A 20,509-nucleotide genomic window follows, 5' to 3' on the forward strand; every position below is an offset into this window, starting at 1 on the left:
ATGCATTCATTCGTTTGAGAAATATATTAACCCCGGAAAATTTTATGAATGTATGCCGAGAACTCAACGATTTCAAAACTTCGTGGGGTGCGTCGTTGATGGACATGAACTTGCATCGACTGAGAGATGAGATCAAACAACTTCCCTCAAAGCCTAATAACCTAGGATGTAAGGAGCTCGTTAATATTGAAATTATGAGAATATTCCAATATATTTATACGGCCTCATATTTATGAAATTTTAGGGTCGCACGCGAAAAATGGGAAGGGCTTAGTTGAACTTTATATTTATAAAAGAAGAACCATTAGAAATGATAATAACTAAAAGTTTCTAAAAATAGTTTTTGGAATGTTTCCAAAACAGATTTGGAAGTGACGAGTGGGTCGGAAAAGCAAGTTGGGTCGAAAACGGGATCGGACATCAAGCAACATGAGTCAACCCATAGTCGACCCATTGGGTCCCACATAGGTTGGCCACGATATAAGGAGAACAGGGGAAAGGGTTGTTTACTTGCCCCACATTGATTTTAGAATAAAGAAACCTAAGGGTTTCCAATTCTTATATATAGAGGCCAAAAACCATTTTTCCATTCAATCCTCTTTTCTTTCTCTTGAAGCATGGATTGAAATTCTCCCCCCTTTGAAGGAGAATTTTGAGCTAGCTTTTCTAGTTATTTTTATATCCGGTGGATATTTCGTTATAATGTAGAAGTTATTGCTAGCACTAAGCTAGGTGTCGAAGATCTGTTCGTGTGTACGAGTCTTTAGAGGAGTTCCTACACTTGGGTTCTAGTACGTGACAAAGTTCTCGTCTCTGGGTTTCTACAAAGAGGTTAGGCCTCTTTCCTTGTTTATTTATTTACTTATTAATTTGTTATATTGCATGCATGATAGATCGTTTTAGAAAAATAATTAGTTAATTGTTTTATTAATTATTCCGCATATATATATATATATATAATTAGTTAGGTTAATTAGTTATTGCATAAATAAATTAAACTAGATTAACTTATTTGCTTAATTAATTAATCGCAACTAATTAGGATGCTCATGCTATATTAAAAGGTTTTAATTAAGGTTTTAAATAAGGAAAATGATCAATCCTCCTAAAGATCTTCCTAAAAATCCTCCTAAAACTTTCAAATCATGACATGTGTTATCCACTAATTCTATTTCCTAATCTTGTCCTCTGATTTTCCCACATGTCATCATCTCGTGATTAGGAGGATCTTTAGGTTATTTAGTTAGGAGGATTAATCATCTCCCTTTAAATATTTGGGGTTTTGGGAATTTGACCACCCACCCCCCCCCCAACCCCAACAATAAGGGAAGTCGAATTCCATTATCTTTAATTAATTAGGATTTCAAGTTTAGCAACTCTTTTCAAGGGAAGTTGAGTTAGATTATGATTAATTAATAAATTTTTTAATTAGTTACACGTTAAACCCTAAGCTTTGAATTAACTAATTTGAAGTCCCTTCAAATTATGAACATCCATTTATGATACAAAGGGTTGTATAGTTAATAAAATCCCAACAGTTAAAGGGTTATATTTTCGATATCCTGTCACTATCTTACTTATCCAAAACAACATTAATATCATCAGAAAATATGACTATCTTCGAAAGTTGAGCACCTCACCACTTATAAACATTTAGGATTTTTTTTTTCAACAGACACAGTTGTTACTGGCTCGCCTTTAAGCCAACCGCATTATGTTTGGCATATTATATGAGAACTGTGGATGTGAAAATTTTTGGAACGTATTGGTTAGACATTTTGAGGTAAATGGCATTAGTTTTATAAAAATTTTTTTAAAGTACCTATATATATTTACATTTTGAAATTGTAGGAGCATAAGTGAAAGTATCAAACACATCCACGAATTGAATTAATCTCACGGGGATATTAATCTATGGAATACCTTTATTACATATGGTATTTTAAAATTTAGGGGATTCAATGATTAGTCGGAGTTGACATCTATATCTTCAAACGTAGTGGATTCTTACCTCTAGTGTCAACTCCGACCAATCATTAAATCCTCTAAATTCGAACATACCAGCAGAGGGTATTCCAGGAGTTAATATCCCCATGAAATAAATACAGTTTGTGGATGTTTTATGCCTTCAATGATGTCCCTACAATTTTCAAATGTAAATACATAGAGATACTTAAAAGAACTTTTATAAAACTAATATCATTTACCTCAGAATGTCTAACGAATACATTCCGCATCCACAGTCCTCATATAATCCGCCAAACATAATTCGACTAGCTCAAAAGCGTGCAGTTAACCGTCTTACCGATCCTTGTCTGCTCCAAAATAAATCTGAACGTTTATATGTGATGTGGTGCTTAACTTTCGAAGAAAGCCATATTTTATGAAGACATTAACGTTGTTTTAGAGAAGTAAGATAATGGTAAGATATCAAAAATATAAGCATTTAACGTGCTCCTTACATCCTAGATAATTAGGTTTCGAGGGAAGTTGTATGATCTCATCCCTCAGTCGGTGCAAGTTCATGTATAGCAATGACGCACCCCTAAAGTTTTGAAAACTTTAAGTTCTCGGCAAATGTTCATAAAACTTTCCAGAGTTAATGTATTTCTCACATGAACTAATGCTTTTACATCATCGAAACCAATATGGTGAACGCATGATGTGGCTTTTAATCACAAAATTTGAAGGATTGCCCGATTGTGAATTAAACTTCAATACAGGTTCAGATCTTTGATATTTCACTTATCTATTTAGTTGATCTCTAAGATATCCCTCACCAATATTAACCTTAAATGTTCATTCATCCTCTTGCTTCTATATAACCATGTTGCTTCGAAATATAATACAAGTACTTTTCATCCTCGTCCTCATCCTTGTCTAGGAAGAAAAAAAAATTAATTTTAAGACATTATGTACAAAGTTCCTTATGTAGCTAAAATTGGATGAATAAGTGTATGATTATTTAAAAATTGTACATATAGGTTTAGATGTTGTAAAATTATGCTACCTTTTAGTGTATATATATATATATTATAGTTTGGTAATGATGATGAATTAAGATATTATGTACAAAATATTACCGGCGAAAAATTTTTTCATGACAAATTTCTGAAATATGTTTTAACCACAAATTTCGTATGGATTTCCAAAAAAAAAAAAATTTTAAATAAACATTTTTAATATCCATTTTTCGGATCACATGGGAAAAATTAGAAAAAAGTAAATAAATAAATCTCATAATCAAATAAACCTTACATATAATAATATTCCATACAACTAAAATAATCTTTGATTTCTTTTTCTTTTCTTTGACTCTGGTAGTCAAGATTTGAAACAAAACATAAAACATATATTTATCAAAACCTAAAAATCAAATATATCTAAATATATAACATGATTAAAAAAATCGGAAATAAAGCTAAAAAAAGATACTTGCTTTCTGTTGAAACATATATATGAATACTTAAAAGGAAAAAAAAATGAGATTACACTCAAAGAGATAAAAACAAGTAATAGTAAATATACACCAAGTATATGATAGATTTAATATAAAAAAAACACAAAAATCACAAAAGACCTCTAGATATAAATCTGAATCCCGAAGAAAACCATGTAACACAAAGAACTTGAAAAAACCAAACTCGGTAAACCGAAAACATAAGGAAAAAAAAAATTTTTTTTTATACATACCCCACTGCGCCGCAGTAGAAATCCTCGGCCAGAAGATGAACCTGCCCCCACTGCGCCGCAGTGGGTTCGATACATCTCCTACTGCGCCGCAGTGGGAGGAACCAAAACCATTTCTGTGGGAAACCACTGCGCCGCAGTGGGCAAGACTACCCCCACTACGTCGCAGTGAGACACCTGATCAGCAAACCTAAACCATTCCAACACTTTGAACAAACTTGCAACCTTCACAATTCAACATGAACTTTATAAAACACATTTCAAAGATGGCCAATAACAATATAGACACATTTTGAACAAATTTACAACATAACTTGTTTCAAATTCCGAGGAGACCATCAAATGGGTCGTTTACCCATATAGACATAATTTTCGCCCAAAGTTCAATTCACAACCCTTCCAAAAAGACTTACACTTGACCATTTGCACAATTTTAACAGAGACAAGACCATGAAAACAAAATGTATCAAGAGCCAAAGGGAGAGGGACTTCTAAGCCTCTAATACCAAAGTAGTCATTCATCTAAGAATGACCTAATACCTTCAAGTCTTGCCAAGGTCAACTTCAAGCTCTACAAATCTTTCAACTCAACCACACTATCCTTCTTCCGGAACTACCTATAAGAGAGTAAACAACTAAATTATAAGCAAAGGCTTAGTGAATATACTTGCATACATTTACGAATACGAAGGAGGGCAAAGTACAAGGACTTTTACATGTAACCTATGGCATCGTCATGTCACATTTACATATGCACCTTGTACACTAACAATACATACATATATGGATCCATATAAGCTAAACAACATAATCATGATCATCTATCGGGGTTCTTAGGCCACCGGAGGTTCTTAGGCCTCGTTAGATCAACTATCGGGGTTCTTAGGCCCCGGAGGTTCTTAGGCCTCAACAAATGCTATGCCCCACTTGGGCTAACGCCGCATCAATTACCACACATGGACAAATAAACTTCAACATGGTGGTCAACACCACCATAGACAAAAGGCTTCAACACGTGTAGTCAATTGATCCAACATATACCTAAAGGTATGCAAATATACTCACCTCCTTCGCAACTTGAAAAAATAAGGCTAATCGACTATGCACAACAAGCTTCAACCTATGATCATATCATAAAATGTATAAGTTTACATTCACAACTTGACTAGCTCAACCTAGTCATACTAAATCACTAGCCTTTCTAAACCCAACCCAACCCATTTGTCATTGAGTTACTTTCATTTCCCACAATCACAATAAGGTAGTTCAACCTACCATTTTCATCACTATTTCAATAACTAGAAAAACTCATCTTTTCTCATAAACTTAAATTATCACAAGAACTTATCAATTTCATAATCAAACACATCAAATAACTCAATGACAACTAGGTTAACTAAGGAATTGGGAAAAATCCATCCATAATAAATTTCTAGTAAAAACCCCCAAATTGGAAATCTCCAAGAACCCTAATTTCAAGAGAAAAAGGAGATAAAACTAGGTTAAGGAAATCAATACCTCAAACTTCCAAGAACTAATTCAAGACTTTAAATTACAATTTCTTCTCCTCCAAATTCCTTAGGAATTTCAGCCACACCATAAAACCCACAAACCCTAACTCTTCAAATTGTTTGATAAGGATTATTGGTGATGGTTATTATGATAGTTTCTATCTTAAATTGAAGGAATTGAGCTTTGATTTTGAAGGATATGGGAAGGAATGCATGAAAAGATAGAGAAAAAGAGAATGGGAAGTGACTCACAAGTCAAATGGATGGATGACACTCTTTGGAGATGTCACGACCCATCCCACCTTTTGTGGGTATTTTACCCGCTATCCGTTAAAGTTCCAACTAAATTAACCCCATATCCAAAAATAAAATACTAGGAAATTAATTTAATGTCAAAACTATGAAAAATGGTTAATTTCTTTTACCTTAAACTATTTGGGGTGTTACAGAACTCGACCTGCTTTGACCAGATCTAATTCAGATCTAAGACAATTTTCAATTATTTATACATATAGTTTCAATTTTTGAGATTTTTGAGCATATAAATAATATACGTTTTGTTGTATATACCGATTTTTAATAGCAATCTTTTACCAAGATCTAAAAAGAAAGAAAGAAAAAGAAAAAGATGAGAGTTTTTCACCCAAGCCTTTATATATATATATATATATATATGAAATGGGTTTGATTCGCAAGAAAGAAAAAGAGGAAAAAAGAGATTTGGCCAAAATCGAGTTTAATATGATCCAAACACACAAAAACCAAACGGATCTTACCCTCAACCCACCCAATCCAATGATTAGCAACAAATATATCTCGGTTTCTTGTAGTTTTCGTGAAATCCATCTCGTTTCTCTTTTAAATCGATAGATCCGAAGACATATATATACATATATAATACATTTTCATAAAGCTTTGTGTTAAACATCTGCTTATTTTCATAGATCTAAAAGAATCTTACCAGATCTTGAAGAAAAGATGAAGAAGAAGAAAGGTTCTAGAGCGAGAGAAAGGGGAGGGGTGACCGGCTAGAGAGAGAGAATGGAGAGGGTGAGAATGGGGAGGGAGGGGAATATTAGTTAGTTTTTGGGTGTCCATTTTTCTTGCCTTAACTAACCTTATATTCCTTTGACCGCTATGATACGAAAGCTCAGATATCCTTAAATTTATTTCGTCGACACATTAGATTATATTTTTCAGTTAGCTTTCAAACGACTATAAGAATGACAATATTAGTTAATAAACCATCCATCTTGTTTAAATTTTTGAAGTATTTTATTGTTTATTTGACATTTCTACTAGACATTGCTTACCTTGTATTCTCAAATCATCTTTGCTTTCTCATTAACCGACTATCTCCAAAAATTATTAAAACTCACTCGTTTTCTCATACTTGAATATTGTTCTCAAAATAGATTCTTCATTATTTTGCAAAATTAGGGGTCCCTATAAATGAATCCGATTTCAATACCAATCTTTGAGACACAAACATTCAACTTTTTACCACTCGCTAATGTTGTCCATTTGTGTTTGTTCTTGTTAGTCATAAACACAACGAACGAATATGAATAATCTAATTTTCTTTATGACCTAGCATGAAACGAGTTTTATGTTTGTAAATTCATTTGTGAATCATTTGTTAAGCTAACAAGCGAACATGAACAAAATTTTCTTTGGTTGTTCAATTCATTTACAGCCATAATCATCAATATTCGATCAATATTCTTTTAAGTTCATAATTTAAATTTTACTTGTAACACCCAGGGCTGTCTTCGAGAATTTATAGACGTAGGACGAGTCAGAAAAAGGCCCCCAAGTTAGACTCAACGATTTATATTATATAAACTATTTTTATAAAATGACGAAAAAAGTTATAGTATATTAGAAAACATAACAAACGTTATTTTTCAAATTATATGACATGTGAAAAAAAAAATTTAACAAAACAAATAAATATAATACAAGTTAAATACATTCATACATATTAGGTTGGATAACACTTATACATTGGACACATCGAATAAAAAGATATAATACTATAATACTCTTATTCTATATTGTTACTTTATAGAATAGTACTCTAGATCTACAAAGACATTAGATTAGCTTGGGGGTTGCGGCTACATTATAAAATTGAAAAATATAACTTTATTTATGAGTAAAAGATATATAAGTGTGTTTTTTATGTAAGTTAAATTATATGGTTTTTGTTAGGATTTGTAATGAACTAAGTTGATTATATATATATATACTAGGTCTTTTACCCGCACGATGTGCGGATATTTAAAAAGGTTTTTTTAGTTATATGAATATTTATAATAACTTTTAACAGTTATAAATTATTTAAGCATGTACATATAAATCTATATTATCGTAAAATAAAAATCTTTACATTTATTGAAATAGATAAATCCAAAATATAACTCTTATTATTTATGAAAATCTTTGCATTTACAAAAAAAACATTATAAAATATTCATATTAAATATCACATATTATACTTCATGCAATACTAATAAACATAAAATTAAGTTAAAATGTAAATGTAATGTAAAATCATAACGATCTGTTATTTTTTCAAAGTGATATGTGATCTATTAGAATTTCATCACACTCATTCAAATAATATAGTTTCATGAAACTTAAGTGGTGTTTGTTTGTGACTTAATAAAATAAGTCATGACTTAATCAAAAATACTTATTCTATTAAGTCATCAAAAGTGTTTGTTTTCATGACTTAATAAACAAAAAATAACTGTAATGACTTAATCCATACAGACATTATCCATTCAGTCACTTAATCAATTCAGTTACTTAACGGTTAAAAAAACAAACACGCCCTTTTTCTTTTATATTTGATATAATGTGTTTTTTTATTTGAAAGTAATTGATATAAAGGTAATTGATACAATGGTAATTACAATTAATTAAGAGCAAACCTATGATTCAAATTATGTTAAATTAACATGTAATTGATGCAAGTGTCTTGAAATAGTTTTTATAAAACGTAAAATCACCACCAAAAAAAGGATAAAAAATAATTACAATATGATAGTAGAATAAGATATGAACACTTTAAAAACCAATAGTAGAATAAGATATGAACACTTTAAAAACCAATAGTATAAAATATTTTCCAATTTTAAAAATAAAATTTAAGTTCATACGGTTTCTACTATGACATAGGATTTGATTTTTACTTTTATTTTTCTTTTAAATTTTGTGTATATATAGATTTTATTTCTATTTAATCTAATATTATGTTTATATAATAAAATTTAGTAGATTTATTATATTGTGAAAAAAATATAGAGAAGCCACATAGGATAAAGATTTATGTGGCAATTTTTAAAAATAGCTTTAAATTGAAGAAAGCTTTAGAAGGCTAGAATTCCTATTGTTTTAATAATTATATAGATATATAACAGGCCCACTAAAAAATCCGGCTTTGGCCCGTCGTCTACTTTGTCCCACCCAACAACCGGCCATGGTAACGCCCTAACTTTGGCGGAAATTAGGATGTCTAGAAAAACACAACGTGTAATGGGAGACGTAGAGCAACAACTAAATGCAATAAAAAAGGTTGGTGAACTTATACATACCGGACAATATGAATCCAAAAGCATACAACATATAAGATTGTGTATTCGAGATCACATGGAAGAATTAAAGAGTTGGTGACTTGATGATATGATTGTGAGGTGATGAGATTGTGTATTCGAGATCACATGGAAGAATTACTCTGGGTTGCGTTGATACAAACTTAATTTGTACCCTTCACATAAAATTCGAAACATATTTTAATATTAAAACATATAACTTTTTAATGCACATTCTTATTTTCCTTACATAATTAGTTGGTTGAAAAATACGGACAGGAAACATCACTTGAGGCAACAAACCTTCCACGAATAACAAATTCCAAAAAGGCAACAAATTCTTGACAGGATCTCACTTCGGTATCACACCTCAAAAAAGGTGGAAAAAATAACCAAAAGCTGGTTACCATCACCACGCTCAACGCCAACGGCCCTGATATCATCCTCGGTATACGAAGGAATGATAATCTCCTCTTTAACACCAACTCAGCACAAAGCAACACACCATGAGTCAGGAAGAAGCACGTGACTTCCCATGTGGGTGGTTTCAATCTGGTCCCAATATAGTAAAATATTAATTCGTGCATTAGACCCGAAACCATAAATGTAGCCATAACTGCTAGTAACATGGCCATGTTTCTTGTGCATTTTTTGTTTAAAAGAAATAATCTCACGGGAATGTACACCGTTGGATGTAGTATCCCGGTTACCATTAGATTCCATCTCTTGCCCCAAAAATCTTGTAGGGAGGTAGCCATATATGGCTCGTTGAATTGGGGTTCGAGTTCTAACCCCAGTACAGAACGAGCCATGTATGCAAGAAATGCTAGACCCATATCTAGAACCACATATATATGAACACAAAACAGACTCATTTTAATTAGCGGATGAATTTGATCGCCGTATTCATACACTTTGAGCAAAGCTACAAACACGATAAATTTAACCGAGTAATTCATCATCATTATCAATTTCTTCTTTCCATCCTTTTGGGATGATGATGAGGAGGAGGAGATCTTGATGGGTAGACAAGATGTTAGGATGAATTTGGACAAAGGAAGGGGTTTATTATTTGATGAATTGAAAAGAGGGCCTTTATGAAAAGCAAACAAAAGTAATTTAAAGTTTGCTAGCCAAGTTATAAAGAAAGAAATGGTACCTGCGAAGTGAACAGATGTAAGTAATGATGGGAGGTATATGAATATGCAAAACACAGGAATGAAGGCCATAAATTTATTATTGGTATTGATTTTGTGACAGTACAAAAGACATACTAAGGTTGTTGCCCATACTAGTATCAAGTTCTTTATCTCTCCCTCCATTCTCTCTCAATCTCAATCTCAATCCCTCATCTCCTTCCAATAAAACACATCCCCTCTCTCCTACTTTCTTTTTTTTTGAACGTCTCTCTCCTAAAGTCCTACCTATTAAAGAGGAAAGGTTTATATTTTTACAATCACCTACGTTGCATTTTTTTTTAAGGGTTGGATTATTTGCTCGCAAAAGGGGATCCAGCTTACGTTGTCTTAACTGGGTTCGCGCTAGAGAGCCCCCTCACCCTCAATACCTAGTAGGAGTAGAAGCCCCCAACTAAACCGCCTGAAGGCACGTCATTTAATTGGGATAAAATTATGTCTTCTCCGTATGACTCAAACATGATTCACTGGATAACTTTATTTGCGAAATACCTTGAAGCCCATGTCTTGAACTCGAAACCTCTGGCATGAAAAGATGGTATTCAACCATTAACTATGTTCTTGAGTTTCGTTTTAAAGGAAAAGAATTGAAATAATGAGATGAGAAAAGAAAAGATATAATCCTTCTAAATCATCCCAAACTAGATCAATACCCGGTCGTTGACCGGGTTAGAAACAGTACATGTTGAACTTTATATACAAAGATAAATAAATTGACAAAAGTCTAAATATCTAACTTTTTTGGCAAGCAACGTTAAACCTTTCAACCCTAAACCCGTCCACTATCCTGCCAGCCTGATTAAGTTAGGTTGGTGAGTTAGTTTCGGGTTATCTGGTTAGTAGGTTCGGGTTAATTTTTCTACCCAAAAGTTATCAAGCTGGGTATTTTCAACTCGTCAACCTGAACCCGGCCTTATTGACACCCTTATACAAATAAAAGACATAAATAGTATTATAAAAAATATCGAAACTTAGATGGGCACGTATGTTATCAGTATTAGTTTAATAACAATTATTTTAAACAAATACGTATAAGATCATGACAAATTAAATTTTATTGCATTGTCAGGTGTCGGGTTTGCACGGCTTTGGCCGGGTTTTGACCCCTGCTCATGCCTAACACTGCTGCCATCCGTCACGACACCACTGTTGTCACCCATCACCAATGCCGTATTGCACTCACTTGAAATATATTTACTTTTAATTTAAAATTACAAATTTAAAACCTCATTTTATGAAGCCTTTCTTTCTTTCTATATATTTCGATCGAAAATCCCACACAACAATACTTATCCGCACTTGATATAAAGATTTTTAGATGTGAGCGCTTTCTTAAATTCTTTCCTTTTTCCTGGTTTCAAGTCTATCACCATTTTAATTTCATTAGCTACATAAAATATTTAAATTAAAAATAATAAAAACATGACATAATTAAAAAAGTGTATATATATAACATTAAAAAGTTAACATTTTTAACAAAGTTTGACTTTAATTTCAAGGGCTCGATTTGTTTTGTGTATTATTTTAAATGGCGTAGATCAAAACTTGAATTTATTTTTTTCACTTTGTAGCATGGGCCATATGTATATTCTAGATTATACCCGGTCGATAACTAGGTTACCAAATAAACTTACAAAATAAACTTATACAATACATTTATCACTCACTACAAAAATTTACGTCTTATAGTATATGAAAATACATATCTTATATGAAATCCGTCATAATGTTAAGATAACAAACCTTCTAATTTTTTTGGTATAACATATATGGAGTCGGCTTGATATATATTAAGATTTTCAATATAGACCTTACTAAATAGGGTTGTGAAATCTCGACTCGGTAACCGACAAGTTGATATTTTAGGGTCAGGGGGTCGGGTTCACTTTTTGGGTTAATAGCTCAACCCACCTACCTAAAATATTTTAAATTTAAATAAAAAATTTTAATAGGTGGATCTACAAACTTATTTGATCAGACAACCCATAACCCATTTTACTTAAAACTAATCCGCCAACCACCAATCATGTCACCTAAAATCAACCCACCAAACCATTTAATCCGCCCGCTAACCTGATTTTTTTTTTTTTTTGGTTTGTGGTTAAGTTTAGGTTGATGGATTGACAGGTTTGGGTTGAGATTTTCAAATCAATTTTTGATATTAAGCCATAACCACGTCGATGATATAGTTATTAAGGATTTTTTAATTGAGAATTTTAATACTTATTTGTTAACTCTTTGCTCAAAATAAAGCTTATCTTAATTGTGACACCTTACGATATTTTTAATTTTATATTTATTTTTTAAGTCACATATTAAGTTGAAAATAAAATATTGTATATATGAGTATCAATTTATATACAACATGGATTTCCATGTTCCCCTTGCATGCATAAGCTTGAAAGTTTTACTTTTAAAAGTAAAATTGTATTAAATTAATGGAAAAAAAAATATTCACATCCGTAGTTTGTAGCAATGGATTGGAATCTGTAAAGCGTTTTGGAAGTTTAGTTAAATAGCACAAAGTAATTATCATAATTATATAAGTAGTCAAACATTAAAAAGTTGCCATATATAAAATAGTGAATTTTGACTTTTAATTTAGATGGTTAAGATTTATTTCTTGATCTATTTCAATGGCTAAGATCATCCTACAATTATAATTATTTTCTCTTAGTTGTGGTAGCCATTAATATATATAAATGGGAGGAAGATTTTTAAAACAAAAACAACTAAAAAATCTTTTCAAATCATATTACTTCATTTCCTTTCTATCATTAAAAAAAAACTCAAAAAATCAATTCACACAAAAATCATTTAGATTATTTTTTTTCCTACCTAAAAAAAACTCAAGAACATCGTATTAAAGCTAATCATTAAGATAGAAAGGAAAGTACACCAACGATGCATTTAATTGAGTTCCTTTAGTCTTTCACCACTCCAATTTTCTTTATTTGAATTTAGGTCCTTAATATTTATTTTCATTTTGCAATTAGTTCCTATTTAATTAATGAAAGAATATAGAATTAAAGGATAAAATAACCAAATTGATGGTTCCTCGAGATCGGTCATAAATTTTATATTTTTATATAATAATGTTCAAATGATCAGAATTTGTTCGTCTCACTTATCGGTATCCACGTCCTTCGTTTAAACGGCGCAACGATTAATGGAAGTAAATCTTGCCCTCTAAAACTCGAACCTAGGTCTTCTCAAGCCCAAGACCCTTATAAAAGGACTGAGATACCACTAAGATTTTACTTCAATGATTAATCTATTATTCAACATCTCTTATTTTTTAATGATGGTGATTTTATTTTATATCTATCTGTATCTTTTTTCTTTAACGGCAAATCTATTTATCTATATCTATATCTATTTATTATATCTATATTTATATGTTAAATATATATATATATATATATATATATATGGATTTAACAAGGAAATTGCATTATGTATACAACATACTTTACCCATATCTTGATCTCTCGAGAGGTGTTACTTATGATTATGTATTTTTATAGTTTCTCATGTATAAATCTATACGAGCATAGTACCCGCGCAATACGGCGGCAATAGTGAGAAAGACGGTCTGTTTTATTAGGGATTTTTTGTAGTTACGTAAAGAAAAAAAAAACAAAAAAGTCCAAGGACAAATAAGGTATTTCAAAGACAGAAATATTTAATAGAGGAAATTTGCTTTGTTAAGGAGTGGGGATGATTAAATCTTTTGAACTCGCAACTTATAGCTTACATTGTAACATTTTAAAGGATGTTATGTAGGTAAAAATATTTTAAATCCCGTATGTTAACATGGGTCAAAAACTAGTAACATACTATATGAGGGACGAAACTACATTGATACAAAGAGTAGCCCGGACTACGGATCCGCTAAATTCATATAGTTAAAATTTTTCAAAGAATGGGATACTGGTCTTGTAACCAACTTTAAACTCTTGGAACATTTTTTTATCAATAAAACTTATAACGATGTATCTGCACAACTAAATAATAAAGAAAAACTACTAAAAATGCCAAAAATTCTAAAAAATTCATTAAAAATAGCCAAAAATTTGTTAAAAAATGCTAAAAATTGTAACAATTTAGTCGTTATCGTTGTTATCGTAACTTTATGCCGATACAATTTTAGTGAAATTTTTTTTGTGATACTAGTCACTTCCGGTTCTATTTCCGCCACTAACTATATCCTTCTCTCTATTCTAGTTATATATTAAAGAACCATATCAATACTTCACTTTGCTTTTAAAAATGACTTTATTTATTTATTGATTCTATTTGATTGTTAGTTATGAAAAATAATAATAAATTTTTTATTATTTATTGGAACATCTACCATTATATATATAACAAGGTCCAAAATTCATTCCTAAACAAACAAGAACCCTTGGATAGATTCCATTTTTGATTTGGAACCATTAGATCAAGTTTAATTATTTCATTTTTATTAAATGACAATATTAATACTTATACTTTTTACGATTAGACAAAAAATCCCCTTCAAATAATGTACACCTAAATAAAGTTATTGTTTTTTATTATTTTAAATTTAACTAATATTGTTAATACGTGAGTTTTTTATTTACTTTAATAATCATCTTTTACACTTTCCCTCTTTATATATATATACTTTTATTTAATTTAAGATATTTAATAATATAATAATAATACAAGCAAGTAAAGAAAGTTTTATTTCTTTATCGATAAGCAACTTTGGCGGCCACCTTAATTGTAACAGCCTTCTCTCTTACAAAATTTTATACCTTAATTGTAACAGCCTTCTCTCTTACAAAATTTTATATTATATTATTTGTTTTATATATTTTAATTTAATGTGTTATTATATGGAATCTCTTAAATGTATATTATATTTCTTCTTTATTTTGGATCTACTATATTTGTATTATATTTTTACTAGCGAATTTACCCAGGTTCAACCCGGATTTTTTAATTAAAATTATATAACTAAAAAATATGCATGTAATTTTTGTTTTTTTTATATATATATATTATAAATTGATATGGAGATAGTGAATTAAATAACACAATAATTTATAAATTGAGATACCTATTGCATTAACAAAACATAAAAAGATATTATACTATATATAAAAATTTTGGTTTTTCTTTGTTTGTAATAAAAGGTGTAAATTAAAAATATTATAAACTATTTATGACATCATAATTAAAATAAATATCTTTTTTAATAAAAATATAAAGTTGCCACATCACAATTTTTTTTTAAAAAAAATTTTGAAAGACAATTGTCTTTTATTTATTATAGAGATTTCCTAAAACTTTAAATTTATTTATTATATTTAAGATGTTGTTTTTAGATTTTTTTTCAAATAAAAACTTCAATAAATTATTTCATTCATCTCAAGATAAATGTCACATTTTAATTTGTTATAAAATGATGTTTAGTTTTCATAATAACATGTTAAACCAAATATACTGCATTTCCATTTTTTAACTATGCATAATGCACCCTTAATATTTTTCACACAAATACATTTTAAATGTATTTATAAATAAAAACTATAAAATTGTCATCCAATAAATATGTATATAATAAATAAATATGTATATATTGATTATATACAATTGTGTATTATTTTTATTATATATATTTATATTGAAAGATATGAAACAATATTTAATGGCGTTGGTCATCGTAACGTGAACTTTATTATGAATCATGTTACTTTATTAGATAATAAATATACTATTATGGTTTAAAGCTAATTATTTGATATTTGATATATGATTTTGTATAAATAAGGGTTGATAATATGTTTATCTCCCATATTACGCGGATTTTAAAAGTATCTGCATTATTATGCTTTTTCGAAATTTTGTTACTAATTGTCATTACACATATAAAAAACAAAATATGTAAAAATGTCATCTTTATAGGAAAAAACCTATCACAGTGTCATATTTTATTTGAAATTTTAAGGTTATGTTTAATTCAAAATATATAGGTCATTTAGTCTCGATGTTCTTAATTTAGTATCAATGTACAAATGCATATGACATGTGATTCAAAATCTGGATGCCATTAGAGTTAAATTCACCACTCTGATACATGGTTCTGAGTCTGCGTTCCTGTGTAAAACAAATGGTAATAGTAGTTGGACAAATATATGTTTGTCATTCTCTGAGGCACACTTCATTGCTAACCCCCTTAAGATGTTATTAAATAACAGTTGGGAATGAAAATAAGACAAGATTATATATTGATCATTAGCTTGATGGTGGCAATCTCGCAACTCGGTTTAAAAGGTTGTGTGCTTTGGCACGCTCTAAAGAATGTTTCATGTGATGTTTTTGATAATAGACATGAAAATCTGAATGATATCAAGATATTCATTGTGGCATAGATTAGCAATAAATTTTGACATTGGATAATTTGTTGAATTTATAAGACTTAATAAGAAACAAAATAAGTGTTTATGAAATTATCAAAGTTAAAAGGTCAAATGTTAATAAATTAAATTGAACATTTAAATTTGTTAATAATTACTTAAGAAAATTATATTTTTGATATATATAAATATAAAAATGTACTTACTCGCGTATTACGCGAGATCATAATCTAGTTAGCAAGTACAATACTATTTCGAAGTTAACGTCGTTACAGTACATCTCATGTTATATTGTCGCCGTCAAATCATTATGGACACCAATCTAGTAACATTTTAATACGTAATTAATTAACCAGAGGCGTATCTTGGATTTTGTTTTAATTGGGGCAAAAAAACAAACTTGATGAATAGCGAGCCTTATAAGAGTCATTAAACAAAGACAACAAAATGTGAAATTAAACGAAATAGCCTCAAAACGGCCTATAATACAACAACAAAATGGCAGGCTTAATACAAAAAAAAATTAAAAAAATAAATAAATAGGAAACAGCAAAAATACAACAGCAATAACAAACAATCAATTTACTGGAAAAAGAAAAAAAAATCAATCAAAACAAATCTCAAACAAGCAATTACTAGGACAAAACGGCAATGGTACAACAAAAAAGAGCATAAAACTATCAAAATAGAGCATTGAACAACAAAAAACTAATTAAAGAACATCCAAAATTGGTAAATTTTATTAACTTTTATCAATAAGTTACATATTAAATCATAAGAATAAAGTTAACTTCTTACACTTTGGCTTATATATATTCCGAATTTATGGAATCGAACCATTACATCTTCAATCTTAACTTTAGAAAATACTTTCTTCTGTCATTGAAGATTTTTCACCAATATCACTAGACGATATTGAAAAATAAATAGATAAAAATTATCTATGTATTATAAACAAAGTATGATATTAGCTCATATGAAGCAAATCATCGATTTATAAACAAATCGACAATTTAAAAACAAACAAACTCTTGAAGACTTTGAAATATGAGGATGCTTTGTTTTTCATTTTTTTTCTTCAGAAACATACAAGCTGTTGCCATATTAATATAGTTTTATTTCAATAATTGCAACTTTGCAAATGGTTAGGATACATAGGTTAACAAAGTAATTTGAATATTAAGAAGAAGAGGTTGAGCAATGAAGGAGAAAATGATCGATGCCTTTGTTATTTTTTTTTTACTGAAATATTGATAATTTGATAAAATATAATATTCTGGGCTTTATATGGGAAAAACTAATATGCTAGGTCATAAAGAAAATTAGACTAACTATGTCCTCAACTAACATGCAATATGACTCATACATTACATATGACATTTATAATGAAAGGCTAATGTGAATAAAGTTTTTGACATATAATATATTATGTTTTTCGATACTTACAAACAGGTCTAAACTCTAATGATATATCAATTACTAGATTAAATTTGTGCCTTGCACAAGTGAAATAAAAGTTCTTATTAAATATTTATTAATTTTTTTTTTCATATTTCATAAAATCCAAAATAAGATTATTAGTTAAGAAAAAAAAAGATTATAACAGATTGACAAACATCAGAATAATAACTCATATGATAATTCCATATATCGTTCGGGAGTTTGTACTTTTGGTTCTAGCACCCTGCTATTCCTTCCCAATAAAATAAGGGTGTTATTCCTTACACACCGGCAACTGTTTATTTACACACCGTTCGTACAACCCGTTTTATGTAGAACTCCCCGTTTTGGTGTTGAAACGGCCCGTATGAAGTAAAACGGGATAAAAAACGGTGTGTAAATAACTCTGCACTTTTGCACAGACATGTCAGAGAATGACACGTCAAAATCAACAAAATGGTGTATATGATTTAAAACGAGGAGTTTTATCTAAATGAGTCAAATACATAAAGTTCCCCTGTATTTTCAGGGAATTTTCACTTACCATCCCTCTTTGTTAAGATTATGTATCATCCATCCTTAGTATACTAAAAGTGTAGCACAATCGTCACCACTTTTAACTCCGTTTAATTCTCCATTAATAGGTGTCTTGTATTATCCATATGCTGTAAAACGGGGTATTATAAATTTTTTTTAAAAATTTATATAATTATAAAATACTTAATATATTAACATAAAAATCTCTTTGAAATAACTAAAAACGTTTATTATACAAGTTTAATATATGAAATTTTATAAAAAATTAATATTTATAAAGTACTTGATATGTTAACATAAAAACCCTTGCTAATCTTACGGTATAAAGTATTCACCTCCCGATAATCCCCTGTATTAACTGATACGTACGCATGACATTATGAATGTTACCTTAAATAAATTTTGTCGCATTTCACATTTTCACCTGTAGGAAATAACTTGTTAACACAAATATTTTTCATACACAAAAACACAACCATAAATAATAAACCAACACATATTAGACGGGCCATTAAAACACAAACTATTACATAATACACACATCATTATAGTTCCTAGCCATTAAAACATAAAATATTACAGAATACACACATCGTCATAGTTCCTAAAAAGTACGCATAACACAACATAATATATTAAAATAATAGTCCTAAAAAGTACGCATAACATCAAATCCATCGAAGTAGGGAGTCGGTGAAACAGTCCTGATTAAAACATAAAATATTACAGAATACACACATCAGGACTCTCTCGTGGGGTAGGAAAATCAGGACTCAGCAGAGAAATAGGCTCAAAACCCTCGGGTGAAACAACGGGCTCAAAACCCGGTGGAGCATAGGGAGTCGGTGGATCACTAAGAGTGGGACTACTGACACAAGTAGAAGACTGGGGTGGAACAATATGACTAGGACTCGGAAGTGGAGCAGTAGCAGTCTCAGGTGGAGAATCATAAGAAGGATAAAAAATAAATGGAGTACTACGAGTAGGAGTAAAACCCGATGCAGGAGCAGTGAAACCCGATGGTGGAGCAACAGAAGCAGGAGGAGTAAAACCCGATGGTGGAGCAACAAGAGGAGAGGGACCAGCAGTATGTGATGGAGCACTAGTAGCACGAGGACTCGGAGGTGGTGTCATCGGATATGGACCATCTGGCCCCGGGGCCAGCAAACGACACATCCACGGTATACGATCATTCTTCGTGGTCATCGTCCGCTCCAGACTAGCCACAACGTGCTCCATACTCCCGAGTCGAGATGCTAGATGCTGAAGCTCATGTGTGGTGTTGTCAGGGAGCTGGGCAACCTGGTAGTAGCGTCGCGGGCGATATGGTGGTGGGGGGTCCACCTAATGGTCGGCATCCCTATCGTGCTGAAGCCTTACAGGCACCTGCTCAATCCGTACTCCTGGAAATGGCAGTGGCATGATCAACGGCTCCAGGCTCTCCCATGGTTTTGTGCTATACTCATACATCAACATGGAGGTTTTAGGCCCACACTTCCGGAGGATCTTCATCGCATGCATAACTTGGGTGCCAATCTTAATTGGGGCGGTGCTTGCTATCTTCAAAGTGCAAAGCTTCCTTTGGAGGCCTAGAGAAAGGGCGATCCGTGTGACGAAGTGGCCGCAAAAAATGTGACCACCCGCCTTCCTGCAGTTAATGTATACATTCATATGTTAAACAATAGAACTTCACATCTCATAATGAAAGAAAATTGCTAAAATGGATAAATTATTACCTGCGATAAAATCCATGCAAGTATTGTGCCAGAATGTGGGGCTGGTGGCACGGGACCCTCATCAAAAGACAATACAAGAGAAGCAAACCAGTCTATGAAACCCACTCACCACCCTCACTACGTGCGTTGATGGACCTCGAGTTCAGACGGTGGATGTACCGATACAAAGGATCCTTGTTTATAATGAGATGGTTTAATATAACCATAAATACAAAATGTCATTAATATACATACTGGCAAAATCATGCATGCATGCATGCATCTTTAGATAGCAAATTTACTCCATACGGGCAATAGGCCCATTCGATTGAAAGACGAGCACATATAATCCATTTGACCCGTTTATACAAATGATGAACATACTTTGTCCCACTAGGTCCATTCGACTGAAAGACGAGAACATATAACCCA

General features: G+C 31.0%; 1 protein-coding gene across 1 annotated transcript; it reads right to left on the reverse strand.

The window, feature by feature from the left end:
- Positions 1-8,977: 8,977 nt before the first annotated feature.
- On the reverse strand, positions 8,978-10,178 carry LOC122600987 (probable long-chain-alcohol O-fatty-acyltransferase 1). The gene has a single exon (XM_043773764.1). The coding sequence runs from the start codon at positions 10,120-10,122 to the stop codon at positions 9,055-9,057; it is 1,068 nt and encodes a 355-aa protein (XP_043629699.1). The 5' UTR covers positions 10,123-10,178; the 3' UTR covers positions 8,978-9,054.
- Positions 10,179-20,509: the final 10,331 nt, after the last annotated feature.

The sequence above is a fragment of the Erigeron canadensis genome, chromosome 5 (genome assembly GCF_010389155.1).
Source record: "Erigeron canadensis isolate Cc75 chromosome 5, C_canadensis_v1, whole genome shotgun sequence".
Lineage (NCBI taxonomy): Eukaryota > Viridiplantae > Streptophyta > Magnoliopsida > Asterales > Asteraceae > Erigeron > Erigeron canadensis.

Bases quoted from the DNA above. Each gene is read 5' to 3' on its own strand.
- LOC122600987 (XM_043773764.1), bottom strand. From the start codon at position 10,122: ATGGAGGGAGAGATAAAGAACTTGATACTAGTATGGGCAACAACCTTA.